Here is a 20,606-nt window from a genome sequence, read left to right as displayed (position 1 = left end):
GGACACTTCCATGTAAATAAGGCAGGACAACTAGCTAAGGGAGAGGTAAGGGATGGATTAAAAATGAGAAAGGGAAAGGATCATTCTCTAGAAAAGAGAGAACGAGGGAGGGAGATGGTCCAGTCCTTAGGAAAAAAAATATTATGTGGATAAGCACAGAGATCTCAACCTCTGAACAAAAACCAATTTTATCCATATAATCTGTTCATACAAAATGATTTTATAAACAATCTCTAAATACAGATCATAGACACATAACCACTTATGGCTAAGGAGCCCCTAGTTAAAGCGGTGATCATATCAGTATAAAAATTCCAAATGTATTATTCTGGTATAGTAGCAGCGATATATTAAATTGTTGATTGATTCCCAAAATAAGCTAAGAAGGTATCCCCTCTGAACAAAAAAATTCGGGTAGCCCCAAGACCAGGATGGTTTTGAAGTCTTCCTTCTGAATGGGATGGAGAAAGGGGAAAAAAGTACCCTCAGATGCTTGCTTCCTCCCCCAAGAGTAGCAGTTGTGACACAAGTTAAATTCTCATCTCAATAGAAGCTTGGTCAGGGGAGAAACCCCCAAGTTAGCAGCACTGCAAAATGCCAGTTTTGATAGCCAGTGCTCCCTCCAAAGGGTATAATATCCAATAGGGCCATGGATTACCTCAGTTAATGGGAAAGCATTAAGGCAGAAACAGCTCTTCAGAAAAGTCTGATCTCTGTGCAAAGATATTTTAAAGAAGTGACATATAGAATTTTAAGTCATGTCCAGATAGACACTGGAAGCCCACAGAATTCTTTATAGAGCAACTGTGATTCTCATGAAAATCAACCACCCTCAAGGCAACTCATTATGTAGAATAACTTAAGATGTCAGCCCCCAATGCTGAAATTATCCAAACATGCCTGTTGCAGGGAGACTGAATGAATCAAAACTACTGCGGAAGCTAGATGAGAACAAGGAATTCTGCTACTGTAAAGACATAGGCCAAAGCAGTTCCTTTTCCCCTACAAGGGAGGAAAGCTTTCAAATGACATTTGGATGAATTCCCCAGATTAAGGATGTATTGGATTTTTTAATCCTTATAGCTGCCCAGAGACACTTGTGGAAAGTGGGAGGGAGAGGATGTAAATCATATAAATAAATTGAACATGGAAATGCAAGATAGTAATGCAAGATGGAAGACCACTTACCTAATGTGCCAACATCATCCCCAATGGCCTCTACTACGAAATCTGCCGACTTGCCCACCACACCTCCTTCCAAACCTGGCCCCCAGGCTCGCACCTTCTGGTTTATGCATTCTGTCCCAATTCTCACCTCAAACGGGCTACAAGTTAAAGAGGTAACTTTTTACATTCTGCTTCAGTAATAGTTATCCTGTAAAGAGACCCTATAGCAGTCTTTCCTAACCAGACTTCTCCTTTCTAGGAACTGAAGCTCAATATACCTGAATGCTGTCTGTTCAGACTTGCTCTAGTATAGTCTCAGTGGAAACTTATCTACCACAGTCTTCCATCAAGATGTAGAGCAAAAGAATTACTGAATGCTTCTGTCTGCCTCATTTTGGTCAGCAAATTCCAAAACTGAACACAAAGGTGCTTTTTTTTTTTCAAAAGGCAACTGAACTTTGTTTTTCCTTGAAGACATTTCACTTCTCTTCCAAGAAGCAAAACGTCTTCAAGGAAAACGAAGTCCAGTTGCCTTTTGAAAAAAAGCACTTTTGGGACAACCATGACCTGGATGACTGAGAATCTCAATAGACAAAACTGAACATAGTACTTACACCCTAAGTACCTTCACCAAAATCATGGTTATATTCCATATAAGCAACCTTGCATACCCTGCTTGGCCCTGTTGTGTATCACAGAACTTTATACTTTTCCTCTCCCTAGTCTCAGGAACCTGAACAGACACTTTTCAATAATAGTCATATCTTTCTTGCCCCCATCTGGGTTTCGCCTTCCATCTCACCTGCGGGGGATGTGCTGCCCTCCCCAAGTTATTGTGATAGTATAATTGCCAGGTACAGTTGGGTAGTATTCAAAACTATATACTCCATCACCCAGGTCTTTCTGCTTGACACGTTCTTCTAATCCTTCTGGAAAGAGAAGAGAGAGAGAGAGAGTATTGCAATGATCAAGTCAAGCCAGCCCTATAATTAGGCACAATGAGGCAGCTTCCTCAGATAGCTAATTTGTAGTGGCTGGAAAAAGAATCCCCAAGGGATTGTTGTGAGGTTTTTGTAGAAAGTGAGAAGCATTTCTGCATTTTCCTGTTTTTAGGTCTTATAAATTTGATTTTGGAGGAGGGGGAGAATTTGACAATGCACACTGCATAGGAGAAAGCCCAGTACAGTACTTGGTAGATTTGGATCTGAATGCCCCTGTGACCATGAAGTTGATTTAGTTGTGTTGACAACTGACCTTGCATTTCTCAAGTTTATCCTGAAATTAAACCTTCTCATTTCTTTGGAAAGAAAGAGTGGAGTGTAAAAGAAGGAAGCATTCAGGTAGTCGTCACTTAATGCCCAGTTACTTAGCAACTATGCAAAATTACAATGGGCCTTCCCCCAGACCTACCATTTTTAGGCTCTGCTTCATCCCACCCCCATAGTCACATAATCGCATTTTAGGCGCTTAGCAACCATCTCATATTTACAGCTGTTTAGCGTGTCCCATGGTCAAGTGTCAACAATTTTTGGCATTTTTTTTGCTAGTTTTCAGTGTTTACTACCAATTTCTGGCAAAAAAATGCCCATTGGGGAAACAGACTCATTTAATGACTACGGTGTTTGCTTAACAACTGCTGCAAAAAAAGGTAATTGTTCACTGCTTAATGACCATCACCACAATTGTAATTCCAGACTCAATTATGTTCATAAGTCAAGTACTAACTGTACTACAAGTTGTCATTGAACAATGCTATCATCTTACCCTTATTTATTTAGCGTATGACATATCATACATACATATATCGTAGCAATATATATTAACATTTCATCTAGATTAATAAAACACAATAAAATATAAATGTTAAAAAGACCTATGTTCAAACACCAATGTCTAGGCCATCTAACCACTGAAGCACAGCATTGTTTATATTAAAAAAATCAGATACTGGACTGGTATGTGCCCTCAGCTTACAGCCGATCACAATGTGATCTACAGTTTGACATGGGATCCCAGTCACACTGAGGAGCGGATACTATGCCCCATTTATACAGAGAGTCCCGGCAGACGTCATGTGGTGTGAATCCTATTCAGGATTGTCCACTGCTAATGTGATAGTTCAAAAAGCTTGGCACCTTTTTTGTGAGGTCATCTCACCCTAATAGAAGGCGAGACTGGTGAGCATAAAACCCACCCTATCTTTCAGTGCTGAAGAATTATTTCATTAAATACCCTTATTTTCTTAACACAGTAACTGAAGTTCTAGCTCTTTCTCCAGCCTCACAAATGGGCCTAGATCAAACAGGCCTGGCCCAGCTCACCTTCAGACAGCTCAAGAGTAATCTACTATTTGGCAACAGCAAAATTCCGGATGTCATTAACATTCCCCAATGTATCTTTGGGATCTTTATAGTTAGGAGCCCCCAAGGGAAAAAACTGAAGCAGCCACGCTCTCAAGATTTTTTATCTTCCTGGATCAGGCTTTTCAAGGTTGCCTTAGGCAGAGTTGCCCAACCCTGCTTTGAATGCTTATGGTTTGAACTGAGGGTTACCGCTGTTAAATCCCGCATATCTCCAATGTGCAGGCCAATTACACTTGCCTTGTAGAAGGCCCAAGAATTTAACAAGTCCATAGACAAAAAAAAAAAAGAAGCTCCCTGACACTGTAGTTTTAGAAGAGATATATATGCATTTATTGAGACTGGGTATTAATGACAACCCCCCCCCAAAAAAACCCCCCAAGAAGCATATTTCAAGCACTAATGTTTAGTAGCTACATCTTACTTCATTCTCCAAAAGCTATATTTTGCCTTCACTGGGTCTTTTTTGTAATAAATTAGCCTGTCTCCATGTCTATCCTTTGCATCCACTCCACAACACGCAATGGCCAGGTTGAGACCTGCTTAAGGTGCGAGTATGTCGACATTAGACATTTTCTCTTTTGTTTCCTGGGTCCAAGCTGGCTCACTAATTTTGAAACATTTCAGGATTAGAAGCATCCTGCCGGGAAGTGTGTTTTAAAGGGACACTCTACTTACAAAGGATAAAGGTTTAAGTTTCCTCTCCCGTGGGTCTTCCAGACATGCTAGGAGAGAACTATGATCCCCAGAATTAATGCCCAATGTCAAGACGACACCAGACAACACACAAGTGAATTAAGCTTCAGTCAGCCATTCTTTCAGGATATAAAGTTTATTCCTCTATTTTGGATACTCATTTATACTAGCCTGCCCATGTTTAAAAAAAGGGACTACTAGACACAGAAATTGAAAGCCTAGATAAGAACCAGAAACTTTATATACCTATCAAACAGCAACAGCAAAACACAACAGATTCTCATCTGATTAATGTTTCATGGGCAACAACTCTTGTGCAGTAGTTCCATTGTGGACACATACCAGCTATTCAGTGTGATGGGTACCAAACATCAACCAAAGAGACAAGAAAGTACAACTCTTTGAACAAAAACAGACCCAGCATGCCTTTGAACACTGGGAAAGTGCAATAAGGAGCTAACATCAGACACAGGATGAAATCAAACAGGTTTGTTTATATAAAATCTAAATCCTTCCCCTCCACCAACCAACCCCCCTCCCCATTCTTGTGAAATGCAAACCACACTAGGGAAGAATACCTCTAGGGGACTTACTTGGGCCTTTGATTGTGACCTTGAGTTCACCACTGCCAGCGCCCTTGGTGTACACCTTGAAGTCTGCAGTCTCTTTTACTCGGACCCCCTTGGGTTGCAGGCCTCGACCTACCGCTCGGCAAGCACTGGGGTTGCATGCTGCAGCAGCAGCAGCAAAAGAAACAAGGAGAAACAAGAGTCAGTGGAATGCAATTCTCTAGAATCAAGCACCTTTCTACTACCTCAACATATGCAGGTCCTTTCCATCATCAATATGCTGGGTACCCACATGAAAACAAGGGAGTGGGATTTTAAAGTTATAGGCTGCCCCCACAGACACAACAGGACATGCACTTCTGCCACATTTCCTCCACCCTCGTTTGCCATGTGAAATACCATTAGCCCTGGGTCCAGGCGTGCAGCAGCTGGGAGGAGATGAGGGTCAGCAGAGATCCAGGAAGATGGCTCTTCAGAGAAGAGAGGACAGAAGAGAGGAGAGCTGGCCAGCACAGGAGAAGGTAGGCAGAAAGGAGAGGACAGAGGTTAGCATAGAGTAGAGCTTTACCCTCTTCTGGCCAGAAAGAGGAACCCAAGCAGAGGCAGTGATGATAAGGACAGTGAGGCCCACTATCAAGTCCAGGAGACTCACCTTGCCCCACAGTGACTGTGTACGGGCTGCGAGGGATGGGAATCCCACCAAAGGTAATGTAGATGGTGTAGGTGCCCTCCAAAGTGGGCTTGTAGGAGCAGCGATATGTGCTATTGCCTTTGTCTTCCAGTTGCTGCTCAACTGTTCCTTTCTTGCCAGTGGGATCTTGAATGATTACCTCAAGTTCTCCGACCCCAGCACCTGGGGCAGTAATAAGACAACTTAAATATCACATGCACTGTACCTTGTTTAATCCTTCAATGCTGCATTGCATGGTGGGAAAAAATGTTTATCAGTGGCACCTTGACAAAGCAAACTGGCCTGGACAATATAAGCTAATAGACCAACTCTAAAGGCACTTTCATTCTTTCCATGTGAATGATTTCTATGTCCCTGGAAAACCCAGCTCCTAAAAGTAGACTTCCTTGCCTCCCACATCCATTTGCATTTGAAATCACAGAAATGGGAAATATTCCGGTTTCCATTCTCTACAGAGCAATGTTTCGTCAAGTATTATTGCTTGAGCTTTTTCACCAACATTCCAAGCCTGCAGTCCTTTAAACCATCAAAATTATATAAATGCTTTCTCCATTAGCAATTATTACTTTAGGCACACAGAATTTTCATCATTAAATGCATTCTGCTTCCTCGTTACAAAGCCATTTTGCCTTTTTAAATTAGTCTTTCTTAACTGGTGCCCCCAGATCTACTGGGACTATAGTGCATTGTCCAGAATTCTCAACCAGCATGGTAGTTAGATTGCCAGCTCATCTGGAGGGCACTCAGTTGGGAAAGGCAATCTTAAAATCTCAACATCATCAATTTGGAGAAAGATGACAGCTGGAACTGCTAATTGACCCAAAGCATAGTTTAAATTTGAATTCTAGCAATTGAACAAACTATCAAACCCTATTCATGCAGGTGGAAGATCAAACTTCTTAGAACAGAGTTCAATTTATAGTACTTATACTGCTTCCTCTGCATACAGTATGGCATTCTTATGTAAGTTATCTAGTAAACATAGCATCAGAAAACCTTTTGTTCTCCCTCTCTGTATATTTTGCTTCAGACGTTGCTCTGGGCTCGTAGATACAAACCAAAAAGGAAAATAAGTGAGAAGAGTCCTGATAAATTTAGAATGTAAATGTTCTAAGGGGTGTCAAAATGGCGGCCAACGCCCACCCCGGCTCCGCAAAGGCAAAAACGTCGCAATACGTTGCGATGTGTCACATGACGTGACCGAGTTTGACATCCGGGCTCTAGAAGAGCCTTCAACTGGGATTTCCAAATAATTTTATGAGCGCTAGATACAACAAGCAATACAAGTAAACTGCTTACCAGCAGCTGTTAAAAGCTAATCATCTTTAATGTCTGAAGACTTAAAAGCTACTCGCTTCCTAACTATATGTACAAAAAGCAACAGTGAGAGATCTCTCATTTTGCGAAGGGCAACTAGGACAATGAATATTTTCAATGTGTTTCAGGATGGGCAAGGGAAAGAAAAAAAACCTTTCCAAGAAGCTGATATTTTTGGATTAAGTTGAGAGTTTCAGAGCAACTGATATCATCAAAGCCCTGCATCACTGTTTGATTTTATATCATGCCAAGTTCAATAAGAACAGGCTGGGCAGCTTAAGATACTTAGTGACTTAAATGCTACAATTATTCATATTCTTTACTCTTTACAATGAAGATAAGTGAGCTATTCTAGAGGCATCATGTTTCCCAATGGGAAGCCCCAGATTCGGATCTACGAGACAAGAAATTCACTCATGATATACTTGCTGGCATTCTCTGCAATTCATGAAAGGACACTAAAATCCTTGAACAGAGTCCTTTAACTGTTTCGTCAGTATCAACTATTAAAACTTGGAAACTAGCTTGAAACTAGGAAACATTTGCTATTCCTTTTGGTAATCAAGCCTCTGATAGCAGTTCTGAAACCACATGGAAACCTGAGAGAGATACAGAATCATTGTCTTCTTATAAACTTTCAACTTTCAACAAAGTACATTTTCACTGGTACAATTTCCTATCCAGGCTGCTATCTGCCTAGGATCCACCCCCTTCACTGACCAGCAGTAAAGATTTCAAAGTAGGTAGTCTTGTTGGCTATGTTGCCAGTGGGTTCGAGGCCAGGGCCTTGAGCAGTGACCTTGCTGGCATCACCATGGGATTTGTCCACATTCACCTCAAAAGGACTCTTGGCAATGTGCTGCCCAGCAAACAATACCGTCACCTTGAACAAAAAGGAAGGAAGTCAGAGGAGGGGGCATTCAGAACATTTTAAAGTGTTCTTTCATTGACTGCCACTATATTCATGATTCTTACCTTGTGGACACCTGTCACTTTAGGCACATACCACACTGAGAATGTCCGATTCTTGTCATTGTTAGCGATAACCTTAGCCTAGGAGATAAATATGACAAAGTTGAGTAGTCATTACATAGACCAAACCGTTTCAAGTCCCCCCTCAAATCCAATCCACTCTTCCCAATATGCTTCTAAAAATACTTACTTCTTCACGATGGCCAGCTGGATCCTCTACATAAACCAGCACTTCTCCCTGACCAGCACTGATGGTTTCTACTGTGAACTCGGCCTTCTTCTTCACCATGTTTCCCGTGGGTTCAATACCTAAAATTAACAAGGATATAGAGAATGTGTGATCTGTCCTGGATGGCTGCTTTCAATGGTGCCAGGGTAGCACTTTGGCCAAGAGAGGAAGCGCTCCTGCAAAATTTCTTCCTGTGCATTTTCAAGTTATCTATGTCAGCTGTCTCTAATTAGCTGCTTACTACCTATGTACAGCTACATTTCCTACCCACCCCAACACTTCCAGAAGACAACATTAGAGAGGTCTGATCACTGTGTAGGCCTAAAGTCATAAACCATTGCTCGCAGATGACAGCAGTTGAGTCCTTATACACCATATAAGGCGAATGGAATGATTTACGTCTTAGTGTGATGTAAACTCAACCAATTAGTCATCCAAAATTCCTACTTTAACAGCCAAGCTATTCAGTCACCAGTCTCCAAGATACGTGACACACACACACACACACTCACTCACTCACTCTCTCTCTCTCTCTCTCCTTAGCTTTGATTTGTGACTCACCTGGCCCATAAGCTCTGGCTTTCTTGGGATTGAGCTTTGGTCTGAGAGGAGCTCCTGGCTTTAGCTTGGCTTTAGGGAACTGAGAGAGGTATGTCATCACTGAGTGCTCATCCACGTTGGGATCTACAATCTCTTCTGGAGTGATCACCTACAGGAAACACAGAATTGCTGCAGAGATCTAACCCAAGTATGTGCACCTCAAGGTGCAGCAGTTTATTTTTGAAATAAATACCAGAAATACACACCAACAGCCCCATCAACATTATCCACTGTCAAGCCCTGCTTCATGCAGAGTCCTGTAGGGGACAGAATAAGTATTCTTTCCTTACCTGTGGGATGCCCAGCCAATCATCAGCCTGTTGCATAGCTTCACGAGCATTGTTGACAGGTTTGCTAGCATCCCATGAATCCCAGTCAGGGCACAAGCCTGTTTTGAGAGAGGCCCCGGGACTTCATTAGCCAGAGACAGTAAAAATATTTCCCTACAGAGACTTATAGTAGGGTGAATTATTTTATCTGCTCCTCTATTTTAGCAAACAGGCCAGTCTCAGTTCAGAACATTCCCAGAGATATGAGCACAAGCCACATGATGTACTATATATAAACAAAGCATTTATCATATTTATATGGCTGCCCATCTCACAAGAGCTGTAAAAATATGCAAAGTAATCAGCTAGCTCCATATTTTACTAACTGTTAAGAACAGCAATATCTGAACTCTGAGAAACATACGGTATAGTGCATTCATCTTGCTCAGAAGTATTCATGAATTATTATATTCCGAGCTAAAAAGCCTCTTGCGAGTAATAGGTTCCTATTCCTCCTTGAAAAGCAGAATTTAAATGATATTGACCAAAATCGGTCTTCCTCATCCCAGGACTCTCCAAGAGGAGCATTGCTATATCTCTCATCATCTCCAACATTCATTGCCGAACCAGCAATGGTAGTCCAGCAAATGTCCCAAATGGGAAAAGCTAAACTTGCTAGTAGTTTTACATATCAGTAGTACAATAAATACAGAAATGATAGCCCGAGTGAAAAGTAACATGTAGACATCATTCATTTGCATTCTCCAAGCAGCAAATAGGACAGAACCCTTCCTTACCTGGGGCACAGCTGTCAACCAGAGCTCCAAGAGCCCGCCCACTCTGCCAATCCTTGCTGAAGTTTGTGATGGGCAACTGGGGCAGTTTATTTTGGATCCAGCCTAGCAATCGCTGTTTGGGAGTTTGTTTCTTGACTTCTTCATCATCTTCCTCATCCCACATGGGCATGGAGATGGAATAATGCAGGATCAATGTCCAAATCAAGCCCAGAATCAGCTTCAGGTTCCCATCCACAATAGCTTTACTGTCTGAGAAGTTCAGAAATACAGATCAGTATTCACAGCAGAAGAGATTCACCAGGATTTCTACCTCTAGCCAGAACTCCTCAACCAGCGTGCCTGGCTGAGGAATTCTGGGAGTTGAAGTCCACAAGTCATAAAAGGGCCAAGTTTGAAGACCCTGCTCCAAACATTTAAGAGACAAAAATGAAAAATATAGATGAAGAAGTAGCTTCGTAATAAAGCTATACAAATGAATGCAACCTTTCAAATATGCAACAAAGCAAAATGAAACCTGGAAGTCTCTCCAGTACTGTGAGCAATAGGATTGGAGAAAACACATACTGGTTCTCATTGCGGTGAAAAACCAAGGTCTTGAATACAGTTGTTTAACTCATTCAAGACCTTGGTTATTCACCCTAATGATCCATGAGATAAAAATCAACTTAGTGTCCCTCAGATAAGCTACTGTTAGCTTAATCATGCTGGCTAGGAATTCTGAGGTTTGAAATCTTCCGAAAAAGATAATTAAAATGCAAAGCAGAAATATATAGTACACTATAAATATATAGTACTTCTGATGTATACCAGTGTTTCTCAATGTTGGCAACTTTAAGATATATGGACTTCAACTGCCAGTCAGTGCTTAATGTTGCCAAGGTTGAGAAACGCTGGCGTATACCATTCGGTACAGGAATATTTTAAAAAAGGGAAGAAGAAAAACTTTTTAAGTTGGGTTCAGTAAAGGGATGGGTTTTTAGTAGACTCTCAAAACACCATAGCATAGAATATTGGGAAGAGGACATTCCAAAGAGAGACTGCATAGTATTCATAGAACTGCATTCATCTACATGCAGCTCCCATGCTATAGAACAGGGGTCTTCAAACTTGGCCCTTTTATGACTTGTGTGCCTGGCTGAGGAATTCTGGGAGTTGAAGTCCACAAGTCATAAAAGGCCAAGTTTGAAGACCCCTGCTTTAGAACCTCCTCCAATAATAATCAGTGATTGGCCATGTCTTTATAACTGAAGGGCTACCTGTCTTTCAAGTGACAATGATCTTTTTTTTTATTTCCAGAAATGTTTAGAACACCCTTCTCCAATATGGTGCCCTGCCGTTTTAAAAGCAAAATTTGTTGCTTATTGACATGGCTGTCTATATGCAAAATAACAGTATAGGTAGTTTTTGACTTACAATCATTCATATAGTGCAGTGGTGGCGAACCTATGGCACACGTGCCAGAGGCGGCACTCAGAGCCTTCTCTGTGGGTACACGTGCCATGCCCCAGAGATGGCAACTGTCCCTCTTCAACCAGCCGCCTGCTAACTCACTGAAATCCCACGTGGTCGGATGCATCCCGGCACGGCTGGTTTCCCTCCCTCCCGTCCCTCCTGGTCTCACATGCTCTCCTTTTCCTGGGCACGACCCACTGCATCACCTCCTCAGCTGTGGGCCGGCCATCCAGCTCAGAGGCAGCTTCTTTGAACTGCTGGCGGCGGGCCGGTCAAGGGGCCGGCAGGCTGTGGCTGCTGATGGACACCATTGGCCCCCATGCGCTCGCTGGCCTCTGTGTGCAGGGGCTGATGGTGTCAGGCAGCATCCGCCCTGGCCCTTGCCTTGCCCCATGGCAATGGCACCCCCACCCCGCAGGATGAACCTCCTGCCTACCGCCCCACCTGCCAGAGACCTCCTGGATCTCCCCCAACCCTGCCCACCCCCCACAGGCATCCCTCCCCATGAGCAACATTGAGGTGACCATGCCCACCTTGGCCACACCCACCTGATCTGCCATGACTACTACAGCCACGCCCACCCAATGGGCCATGCCCACCTGGCACCCGGCAATAAATAAGTGGGTTTTGGGTTGCAGTTTGAGCACTCAGTCTCTAAAAGGTTTGCCATCACTGAAAATAGTAACTTATGACCGTTTTTCACACTTGCAGCATCCCCATAGTCACATGATCAAAACTTGGACACTTGGCAATCGGCACATGTTTATGACAGTTGCGCTGTCCTGGGTCATGTGATTACTATTTGTAACTTTCTCAAACTCACTTAACAACTGCCTCACTTAGGAATGGAGATTTTGAGCTCAATTGTGATCGTAAGTTGAAGACTACCTGTATTATAGGAGGGATGCCTATTCTTTTCTCTTTTTTTCTTTGTAACTCTTCATTTTGGAATAGGAGGTTCTTCCAAATCTAATTAAATAACATAATACATATACAGAGTCCTTGAGTTATGATCATAATGGGGTCTGCCCATCACGGCTGTAACTCCTGATACGTCATCAAAAGAGCCAATTACATTTTATGATCTTATCTGCAACAATCATTAAGTGAATCACCGGGGACATCATGCAAATTGCCATAGTCATTAAGCATTTATTATGGGCACGGTTTTGCTGAAAACCGTGAAGTAAATACTGGGTTTTGGCAAAACTGCGGTAACATGTAGTCGTGTGACTACGGGACACTGCAAATGGCTGTAAATGTGGCCCAGTTGCCAAGTGCCTGAAATGTGGTCACATGATCACGGAGGGGGCCTGTCAGAACTTTGAATCCAGGTCATAAGTACTCCCAGGTAGGTCCATCAATAATCCATGTTTAACCACCATTTGCAGTTGTGACAATGATAAAAGAGTATGTTTGTGACCAATCCTCACATTGATAACCTTCACAGGACGGGTGAAGCAAAGGGAGAGCTGAAGTAAGATCATAAACATGATCATGATTTCACTTAGTGACCAGTTTAATGACTGACAGTTCCAATTGTAGTCACTAAACGATGACTACCTGTATAGCATGTTAATTTTCTGCCGCATATTTTTTATGCATAAAGAGCTACTTAGAGCAGTGATGGCGAACCTTTTAGAGACCGAGTGCCCAAAAACAGGCCCCGGCCCCACCCTGCCCGCTCTGCCCCTACCTCACCCCCATCCCGCTCCCTGCCCCCTGCCCCGCCTGCTTGCAGGGTCACCCACCGCCTCCACAACCCACCATAGATCGCCCAGGCGGCCCAGCAACGCTATGGCAGCCACGCCCTCTGCCTGCACCCTGCAGAATCAACTGTGCGCGACAGGGCACGAGGGCAGAGTCTTGTCCCCGCTGCCCGGCTGCCATGTTCTTGGCTGCGCTGCTCCGTGTGGGCTGCGCTCGGGGGCAACTCTCCTCCGGGGGGGCTGCTGGTGAGGTGGGGGCCGCGGGGAGAGGCGGGGCTGGGGCAACGGTGTGCGTGCCCAAAGAGAGGGCTCTGAGTACCGCCTCTGGCACACATGCCATAGGTTCGCCACCACTGACTTAGAGGAAGCACGTCTCATGTCCTGATTCTGGAGTACAGAACAACAGCTACATCCTAGGTCAGTGGTTCTCAACCTTTTTAATGCCGCGACCCCAACCGTTCGTAAGTCGAGGACTAAACCGTTCGTAAGTCGAGGACTAAACCGTTCGTAAGTTGAGGACTACCCAACCGTTCGTAAGTCGAGGACTTTCCCTGCCCGGGAGCGCCGCGCATGCGTGGTTCCGCCCCCTGCGCCGGCCTAGGCGTAGCTGGCAAGCGGCAGAGACGGAGCAGGCCGACCACCAGCTGGCCCAGCCCAAGGGAGGTAAGGCACCCGCCGGAAAAGGGGGAAAAAATGGCGGCCAAAAAAAATGGCGGCCAAAAAAAATGGCGGACAGCCTTGCTTGGCGACCCCCATGAAATGGTCGATCGACCCCAAATGGGGTCCCGACCCACAGGTTGAGAACCACTGTCCTAGGTGCATCATGAAGGAAATAGTGCCTTAGAGACAAAGCAAGCGATGGAACTGCTAAATTCATTTGGAAGGCTTGCACTATTTTTTAATCTGGACTCAGAGAAGCACTGCAGCTGTTCCTGAGCACCTCATGGAAAGGGTAAAGAGCTACCACAGCACACCATTTTTCTTGATTGCTATCACTCACAGCCCTGATCTGGCAATGCAACACAAGCTTGAGGCTGTTGTTACTGGCAGATCTTAAAGAGAAAGAACAACAAATGGCACAAAATCTGCAGAATTAAAGTCATAAATCAGTTTAATTTTGCTGAATAAAATGCATAAAGGGGAGACCTTCCCAACTCTCACTGAGCTTCTGAATTAATCATTTGCTTAGAGGGCTTGATTTTCTTTTAGCCAACTCCGTTTTGTTTTATGGTTTTTGAGGGAGTCACAGATCTCACATTCCACATGCATTCCATGAAGTACAAGAGGCCTGGACTTAGATCAGGCATATGTATTCTTAGTTGATGTGACATAAATCTTACATATGTATATGGTGTAGCAATAGTATTTGGGTCCAACATGAATAGTATTATACATCAGCAAGCCCGACCTTCAGTACCCACTCAGAATACATTTTCCATCATTTTCACCTAATAGGGGTTTTTTATGAATGTGTGCTGAGCAGAGTCACCAAGTTGGGGCAACTATTCAAATTGAATAAGTAACAGCCCAGTCATTGACCAGGGATGTTTGGAATTTGCAGTCTGACATATCTTAAGGATGCTCACTGGGGAAGTGTGGCCACTGTCCATGCAGAGGCCTTCAATTAAAAGCAGAATGTCATGCCATCCTTGTAAGGACCATTTCCAGCAACAGTTATTCTGTTCAAGGAGTCTTGCGGCACAATGAAGTTTTAATGGATTCTGGCTTTCTTCATCTGTGTTCTCACAGTGCCTTGAACTAAAATCCAGCTAATTAGTGTAAAAAACCACAGTGTTTGTCCCTACAATTCACATATAGACCACCTGGTACTTTATACCTATTCCGGATTGGCAGAAACTATATAAGAATTATATGTATAACGCTCTCATATTATTCTTGGATATAAATAAGCCCCTGGCCAAATTGAGCTTTCCCTCCCAGCCACCCCAACACATGCAGCCTTATGTGCTGCTGTTTAACAGGTCAGGGAATCAGAGTTTGAATGTATTCAAGAGAACACCCAGCACTACTAAGTCGAATAAGCATTTAACAAAAGGGCAGGAGGACAGAGAAGACTCAGGATTCAGAAGTCAGCATCCAAAGGAAAGGACAGTGAGATTTGCAAGCCCAACATCTCTTTCTCAAATATAATAAATCCTCCACAGGTGTAAAGTCCCAAGCATCTCATTCTGCCCTGTCCAGAGATAGGATGGGAACTCCCCCCCCCCCAGATGTCCAGGAGATGCACGGCCACAGCTTTAGTTTTGAGTTCTGCTGCAGATTCACACACGCATTAGGCAGGGCTAAGCAACCCATGCGTTCTTCACTAGTTCAGGGGAGAGGGGGACTAGATAGGAAGAAGGCAAGCGAAGAAACCCGTCTCCCCACCCAGCACTGCACCGCCCACCCAGCCACACACACTATCCTGCGCAGGCTGCTCCAGCATTTTTTAGCCTTATATGGAATGGCCGGCAGGCAGCGGCTTCTCCATCCCAGCAGGATCCTCCTTCCAGGGGGAGGGGAAAGAATAACCCTTCTGCAGGCTAGATTCAGCCCCTCCCTTCTGGCTGGTTCCCCTCCCCCCCATGCTTCCTGCCTCCCAAAGAGGAGGAGGAAAGGGCTTCCTAGCCCACCCACCTGTGTCTCCAAATGTGAGGAGGAAGAACGGGAAAAAATGGATTAGCCAGCCTACATGCACTAATTGGGAAGGATGAAGGCCAATCCTGCATGCTCATTCACTGCTTCCTTCCTTCCTACCCACTCTACCCACCAGCAGACAGACATGCATACGTGCACCCACATGTATACCAGACCTAAGCTTCACTTTTACAGCCTGCAGACACCCTTTCTGCCTCCACTTCTCAGCCACTGTGGGGCTGAGTCAGCGTCTGCAGTCCAGTGATTCAGTACATCAAACTGCAAGGCTCAACTTCCCTTAATTCCCAGTTTACATCTTTTAGCAGGACCAGGGCCAGTTAGTAACAGAAATGTTTCCCATTAAGTATCCCCATTCCTAATTTGGGAGAGAAGACAGTTTTCCTTCCCCCTCCCTATTCAAGCAGAAGACTACTTTAGAGCTGCTGATCCTAACTGTTTATGTTGCTTCATACAGTATGTAGCAAATTTACTACAACAGCCCTCCAGAATGGTGGTGTTGGGCAAGCTCAAATGCAGATATAAATTGCTTCAGAGCGGTCTACCAAGGGTGTTCTTTCAATAGTGCTTTGTATATTTGTCATAAGGCTTCAAATTGCAAGTTTCACCCTCTGCCAACAGCAGCCACTAGTTCATCCATGCAAGCCTAATTGGCTGGTTTTGTTCTTCTTTATATTATTTCTTAAGTCTCATGAATTACAAATCAGTGTCTTTCAGAGCTAACCCTGTATTACCCAATTTCATATATTTGCAAAGTCAGGGTCTTAATCAAATAGGGAATTGCCCTATTCTTTTTAAATTATTTATTTAAAGTTACATTGTAAAATATAGAAGAAACAAAAGTTAAAAAAATAGGAACTGGAAAAGCACGAAGAAAAAAAAAATAACTCGGGAGGTATCCCAGGCTTGAACCATTACAAAAATAGCATCTAAAAACTCAACTTTCATCACTTATTGTGGTGTCAAACTGCCGGCCCACGGGCCAGATGTGTCACGCCAAAACCGCGCCCACCCCATTGGCGGCAATGGGAAAAAAGTCACGATACATCACATGTCACGTGACATCGCGAGGTTGCCACCCGTGACTTATGCTTTATCCACCCAATTTCACCATGAACTTCAAAAATCTGTGAAGGGAGTCATAGATTGAGCAAATAAATGTGGCCCAGTTTCTGCAGAACTAGGGTTGTGGACAGAGAATCGCTGGATAGGTTACGGTCCTAATTTGCTGAGATAAGGTGCATTGTAGAACTGAGATTGTAACAGTACAGCTAAGCCATGTCAAGAGAAGCCTTATAAAATCAAGCTCTCCTTAAGCAATGTATAGGAAGCTCGAGGTTTCCCAGAAATATTGCAGAGCTCTTTTCCTATACTAGTCTAGACACTATACCCACCCTTCATTGGCCCCAGCTATATTCAACTATACTGCCTAACAGGTATGGACTTTGGAAAATATGGGTGGTATACTCCCATCACACTTCAGGTTAGGCTGCTCTAGATTAGAAATGGAAAACAATGATCTTCCAAAAAGATATTGAATTTCCAGCCTTCCTAACCAATATGGTCACCAGTTGGAAATGTGGTCCAAGAGCCCCTATAAGCCACATTAAGCACCTTCCTCAGTGTCATGGTGAAGAGGAAGCTCTATGGACCTTGCTCAGCATTAAATCTAGACAAGGGTAATATTTGATTGCTGAATATTTGATTCAGCAATCCTCCATATTCCTTTTCTCAGAAGAGATAGCAGTAGCCAAGGAGAAAATTGATCATCTTGACTTAAAAAACACTGGGGACATAGAAGGAAGCATAGCATATAGATAACAAGCTAATTTCTTTTGGAGAAACAGAATATTCAAGGGCACTTATGCCAATAAGCTGTTCATTAGCTCTTTTGTCCAACTAAGTTCAGAATCTCCTGTACTTGTTTAACAGCCTGGGCCAGAGCAAAGCTGCTCAGGATACACCTCCTCCACATTGCCGATCATGGGCACAGCTCAAACATTAAATGATCAATGAGTCAGATATTGCCTCCTTTTAATTGCTTGGCAAAATTCAGCATCATCCAGAAGCCAACTCCAGCAGGAGGTAGAGGAGATGTAGCCAGCTACAGATGGCAGAGAGCAGCAGCAACCCCTTTTATATCAATTTTTACATACAAGTCACCATAAACTAGTTTGCCCGCCCCATGTAGTCTAGAAGTGCAAGGCAAAATAGGCAGCCTGAGTGCAGTTTAGCCCCATTTCCTTCCACATATAAGGTTTATGGGAAGCTGCCAGTAGTTTTAGGCATAGTCTTTCTCCCAGTGGCCCAGAGTAGTTGGGGGATCTATTTTAAGCTACAGCTTCTAGCCTCTTTGATATGACAAGATAGGAAATCAGTGGCTTGCCAAATATTAGTGGGCAGAAGAGTCATCATTCTTTCCCACACTATCTAAGGCTCAATGGAATTTCAGCCCAGCAGCATAGGATGGACCACAGGCTTCCCACCCTGCAGTAAGGTCCAATGGTAAAGAAAGAAAGAAAAAAAACATGCTTCAAGCCAATTCCTTCCTTCCCTGGAAGGCAGCCATGCCCAATATTACAGGCTGAGATTCTATTGTGGCTGCAAGAGAGCAGCACCAGGCCTCCAAGGGCTGCTAGTCAGGCCAAACTGGAGTACTGACCTTGTAGAAACACACACAAAAAAGGCATTGCAGGTCTGACTAAAGGCTTCCCAGGAGCTATCAGTGCAGCCTCCAAACCTAGAGGCTCAGGCACATCTTTTCTTCCCCCCCCCCCCGACCCGCCCTTTCTCTGTGGCTGCAAGTTTCTAACTTTGTTCTCCGCCGTCTGGCAGGAGGGAAGATCAAAGGGAAGGGGAGGGGGGAGGACTGGAAAAGAAAGGAGGGGGCAGCGCAAGGGGAAATCGACCATGGTTCTGGAATCAAAAGCAGATGAAGCGTGGAACCCTCCCTCCCAAACCTCACTCCGCCCGCCTCCAAGTAGTTAACGGGCCTTTCCCTAGCAGAGCGAGAGGGCCGAGGTGTGCCAGGCCAGAAAGGTTAGAAACACAGGGATGAATTATTAGACTGTCCCAGAGCCCAAGGCAAACGGAGGCCGGCCCGGGAAGAAACTCATTACCTTCGGGGGGGGCGGTAATGAAGCCTCGGGGGTGATTGTGGGGGAGGAGGAGGAAGGCCTTTAAAAAGGCCTTTTAAAAAAAAGAAGAAAAAAGACAGAAACGGAGTGGGCCACTGCCTTCTCACCACGCCCAGATGCGCCGTCGTAACGCCAACCCCACCCCTAAAACAGGCCCCGGCCGAGCGAGCCATTTCTCCAGAAAGCAGCAGCACCCCGTTTAGCAAACACGGTCCCCCTGCTTTCAAGGAAGCCCCCCGCCCCCGGGTGCCCCCCCCGCCAGTAACATCCCGCCAGCCTGAGGATCACACACCCCTAAGCGGGAGGGGCTGCAAAGCGCGCCCCTCCCCTCCGCACCTGGGCCTCGCCAACTGAGAACAACGCGATCCCTCCCCCGCCCCTCCAGCCACTTTCCCAGTCTTCACCGCACTTCTACTGGGAAAACTTTTCCCGATGCTTCCAATGTCCTTTCCCTGTAGCCATGTTTATTCAGGGCCGGCTTAGGTTCCCCTTCGATACTCCCCACCCGTGACCGTCCCAAATACCTACGACCTCCCGGGCAAAAACCCTTCCATCCCGCCCATCTCAGGACTTACCGATAGAGACCAGCTTGATGTTCTCTCTCTCCAGGAACTCCAGCGCCACCGACACGTTCTCCAGCTGCATCTGCCGGAAGGTGGGACGCGTGTTGTATTTGCGTCCCATCTTCTTCTGGCTCAGCACTTCGAGCAGGGCAATGAGGCGCAGCCCGTCGCCCAAATCCGCCTGCAAGTTGGCGATGCGCTTGTTGACGCATTTCAGGTGCTCGTTGCACCAGCGCGTGAAGGTGTTCTGCTGGATTTTCTTCCAGGGCGCATCCTCTGCCAGGTCCTTCTCGGTGGCCGGCATCTCGGCAGCGACCTCCCCCTGGGCACCGCCGGCACCTCCGCCGCCGCCGCCGCTGACTGCACCCGCTCCTGCGGCCTGATGGAGTCGCGCTTGAGACCCGCTCATTTTAACTGGGCTTGAGGGTGGGTGGGACCCCGGCGCTTGGGTGGGTTGGGTCCGCGTTTAAAGGCGCAGGATCCTGCAGATGGAAACAAGAGGAGCGGGGGATAATTAAGCCAGGCGGGGTCAGGAGCGGAAGGCGAGATTTATGGGAGGAGGAGGGGGGCGTGTGCTGGGAAGGTACAGCCCCCTCCTCGAACAAGTAACTGCCCCGAGGCAAGCAAAGACAAAGAGGAACAGGCTGGAAAGTTCATAAACCTAGAGCTGCAAGGGAGAAAAAAAAAGATGATTATTTCGATATCAAATCACCCAGCAGCGTAAAAAAAAAAAAAAGCTGCAAGCGTGAGTCCCTACAGCGACCGACTTGGGATGCAGAGAAAAAGTCAAAAGCAAAGATTTTTCCAATCCTGTACGCACTTACATGCAAGTAAATTCTATGATAATCAAACGGGTACTTTTGGTTAAACATCGTATCAGCCTTTTCCATGCTGTTATCTTCCCTTTAGCGCCTTTAATTTCTAGCACGAATGGCCACAGGTCGCTCTGGATGGGGATTTTGGAAAGCGCCTGATTGGGGAGAGCCCTCACCAAGTGGGCCGAAAAAGGAATACAGTAAGAGGGAAGATTTACCGCTAAATTGTCGGTTGGCTGGCAATCTTGAACTGAACTTCTATATTTCAAGGCAGTGTACCTCTGAACCGAACAAACAGTGGCAAACAAGGCACAATTGTCATCGCTTAGAGAACCCCTGAAAGCTGGCCTCAGGGAAAATCAGCGGCAAGAAGCTGGATGGGATAACTTAAGATGTACCTACTGAAAACAGGAGTGGGCGGGACAGCTGGCTAGAGTATAGATTAGGAAGATAATGCTGCAAAGGTTTTGGGAGAAGCAGAACAGCCCCTTCTGTAACACTAGGGTTTGAAGGATGGTACATGCTGGGGTAGTGGGGGATGAGGAAGTAGGGGAGCAGAGAAAAAAGAGGCGGGAATTCCAGCCTGAGCCAGACAAGGTGACTCACAA

At 45.1% G+C, this 20,606-nt stretch overlaps 1 protein-coding gene across 1 annotated transcript in view; it reads right to left on the bottom strand.

Annotated features, from left to right (window-relative positions):
- FLNA (filamin A) overlaps positions 1-19,592 on the bottom strand; it is a 63,539-nt gene extending 43,947 nt beyond the window's left edge. The window contains exons 1-11 of the mRNA XM_015815116.1: positions 19,196-19,592; positions 9,668-9,916; positions 8,892-8,989; positions 8,563-8,710; positions 7,963-8,081; positions 7,776-7,853; positions 7,521-7,683; positions 5,445-5,645; positions 4,817-4,954; positions 1,970-2,096; positions 1,189-1,325 (exon numbers count right to left, since the gene is read on the bottom strand). Of these exons, the coding sequence (XP_015670602.1) occupies positions 1,189-1,325; positions 1,970-2,096; positions 4,817-4,954; positions 5,445-5,645; positions 7,521-7,683; positions 7,776-7,853; positions 7,963-8,081; positions 8,563-8,710; positions 8,892-8,989; positions 9,668-9,916; positions 19,196-19,592 (1,855 nt within the window). The remainder of the gene's footprint in view (positions 1-1,188; positions 1,326-1,969; positions 2,097-4,816; positions 4,955-5,444; positions 5,646-7,520; positions 7,684-7,775; positions 7,854-7,962; positions 8,082-8,562; positions 8,711-8,891; positions 8,990-9,667; positions 9,917-19,195) is intronic.
- Positions 19,593-20,606: the final 1,014 nt, after the last annotated feature.

This window comes from Protobothrops mucrosquamatus, unplaced genomic scaffold, assembly GCF_001527695.2.
Source record: "Protobothrops mucrosquamatus isolate PMUCROS unplaced genomic scaffold, P.Mucros_1.0 scaffold315, whole genome shotgun sequence".
In the NCBI taxonomy this organism is placed as follows: Eukaryota; Metazoa; Chordata; class Lepidosauria; order Squamata; family Viperidae; genus Protobothrops; species Protobothrops mucrosquamatus.
Note: the sequence above shows the minus strand (reverse complement) of the source record. Positions and strands in the feature narration are given on the sequence as shown.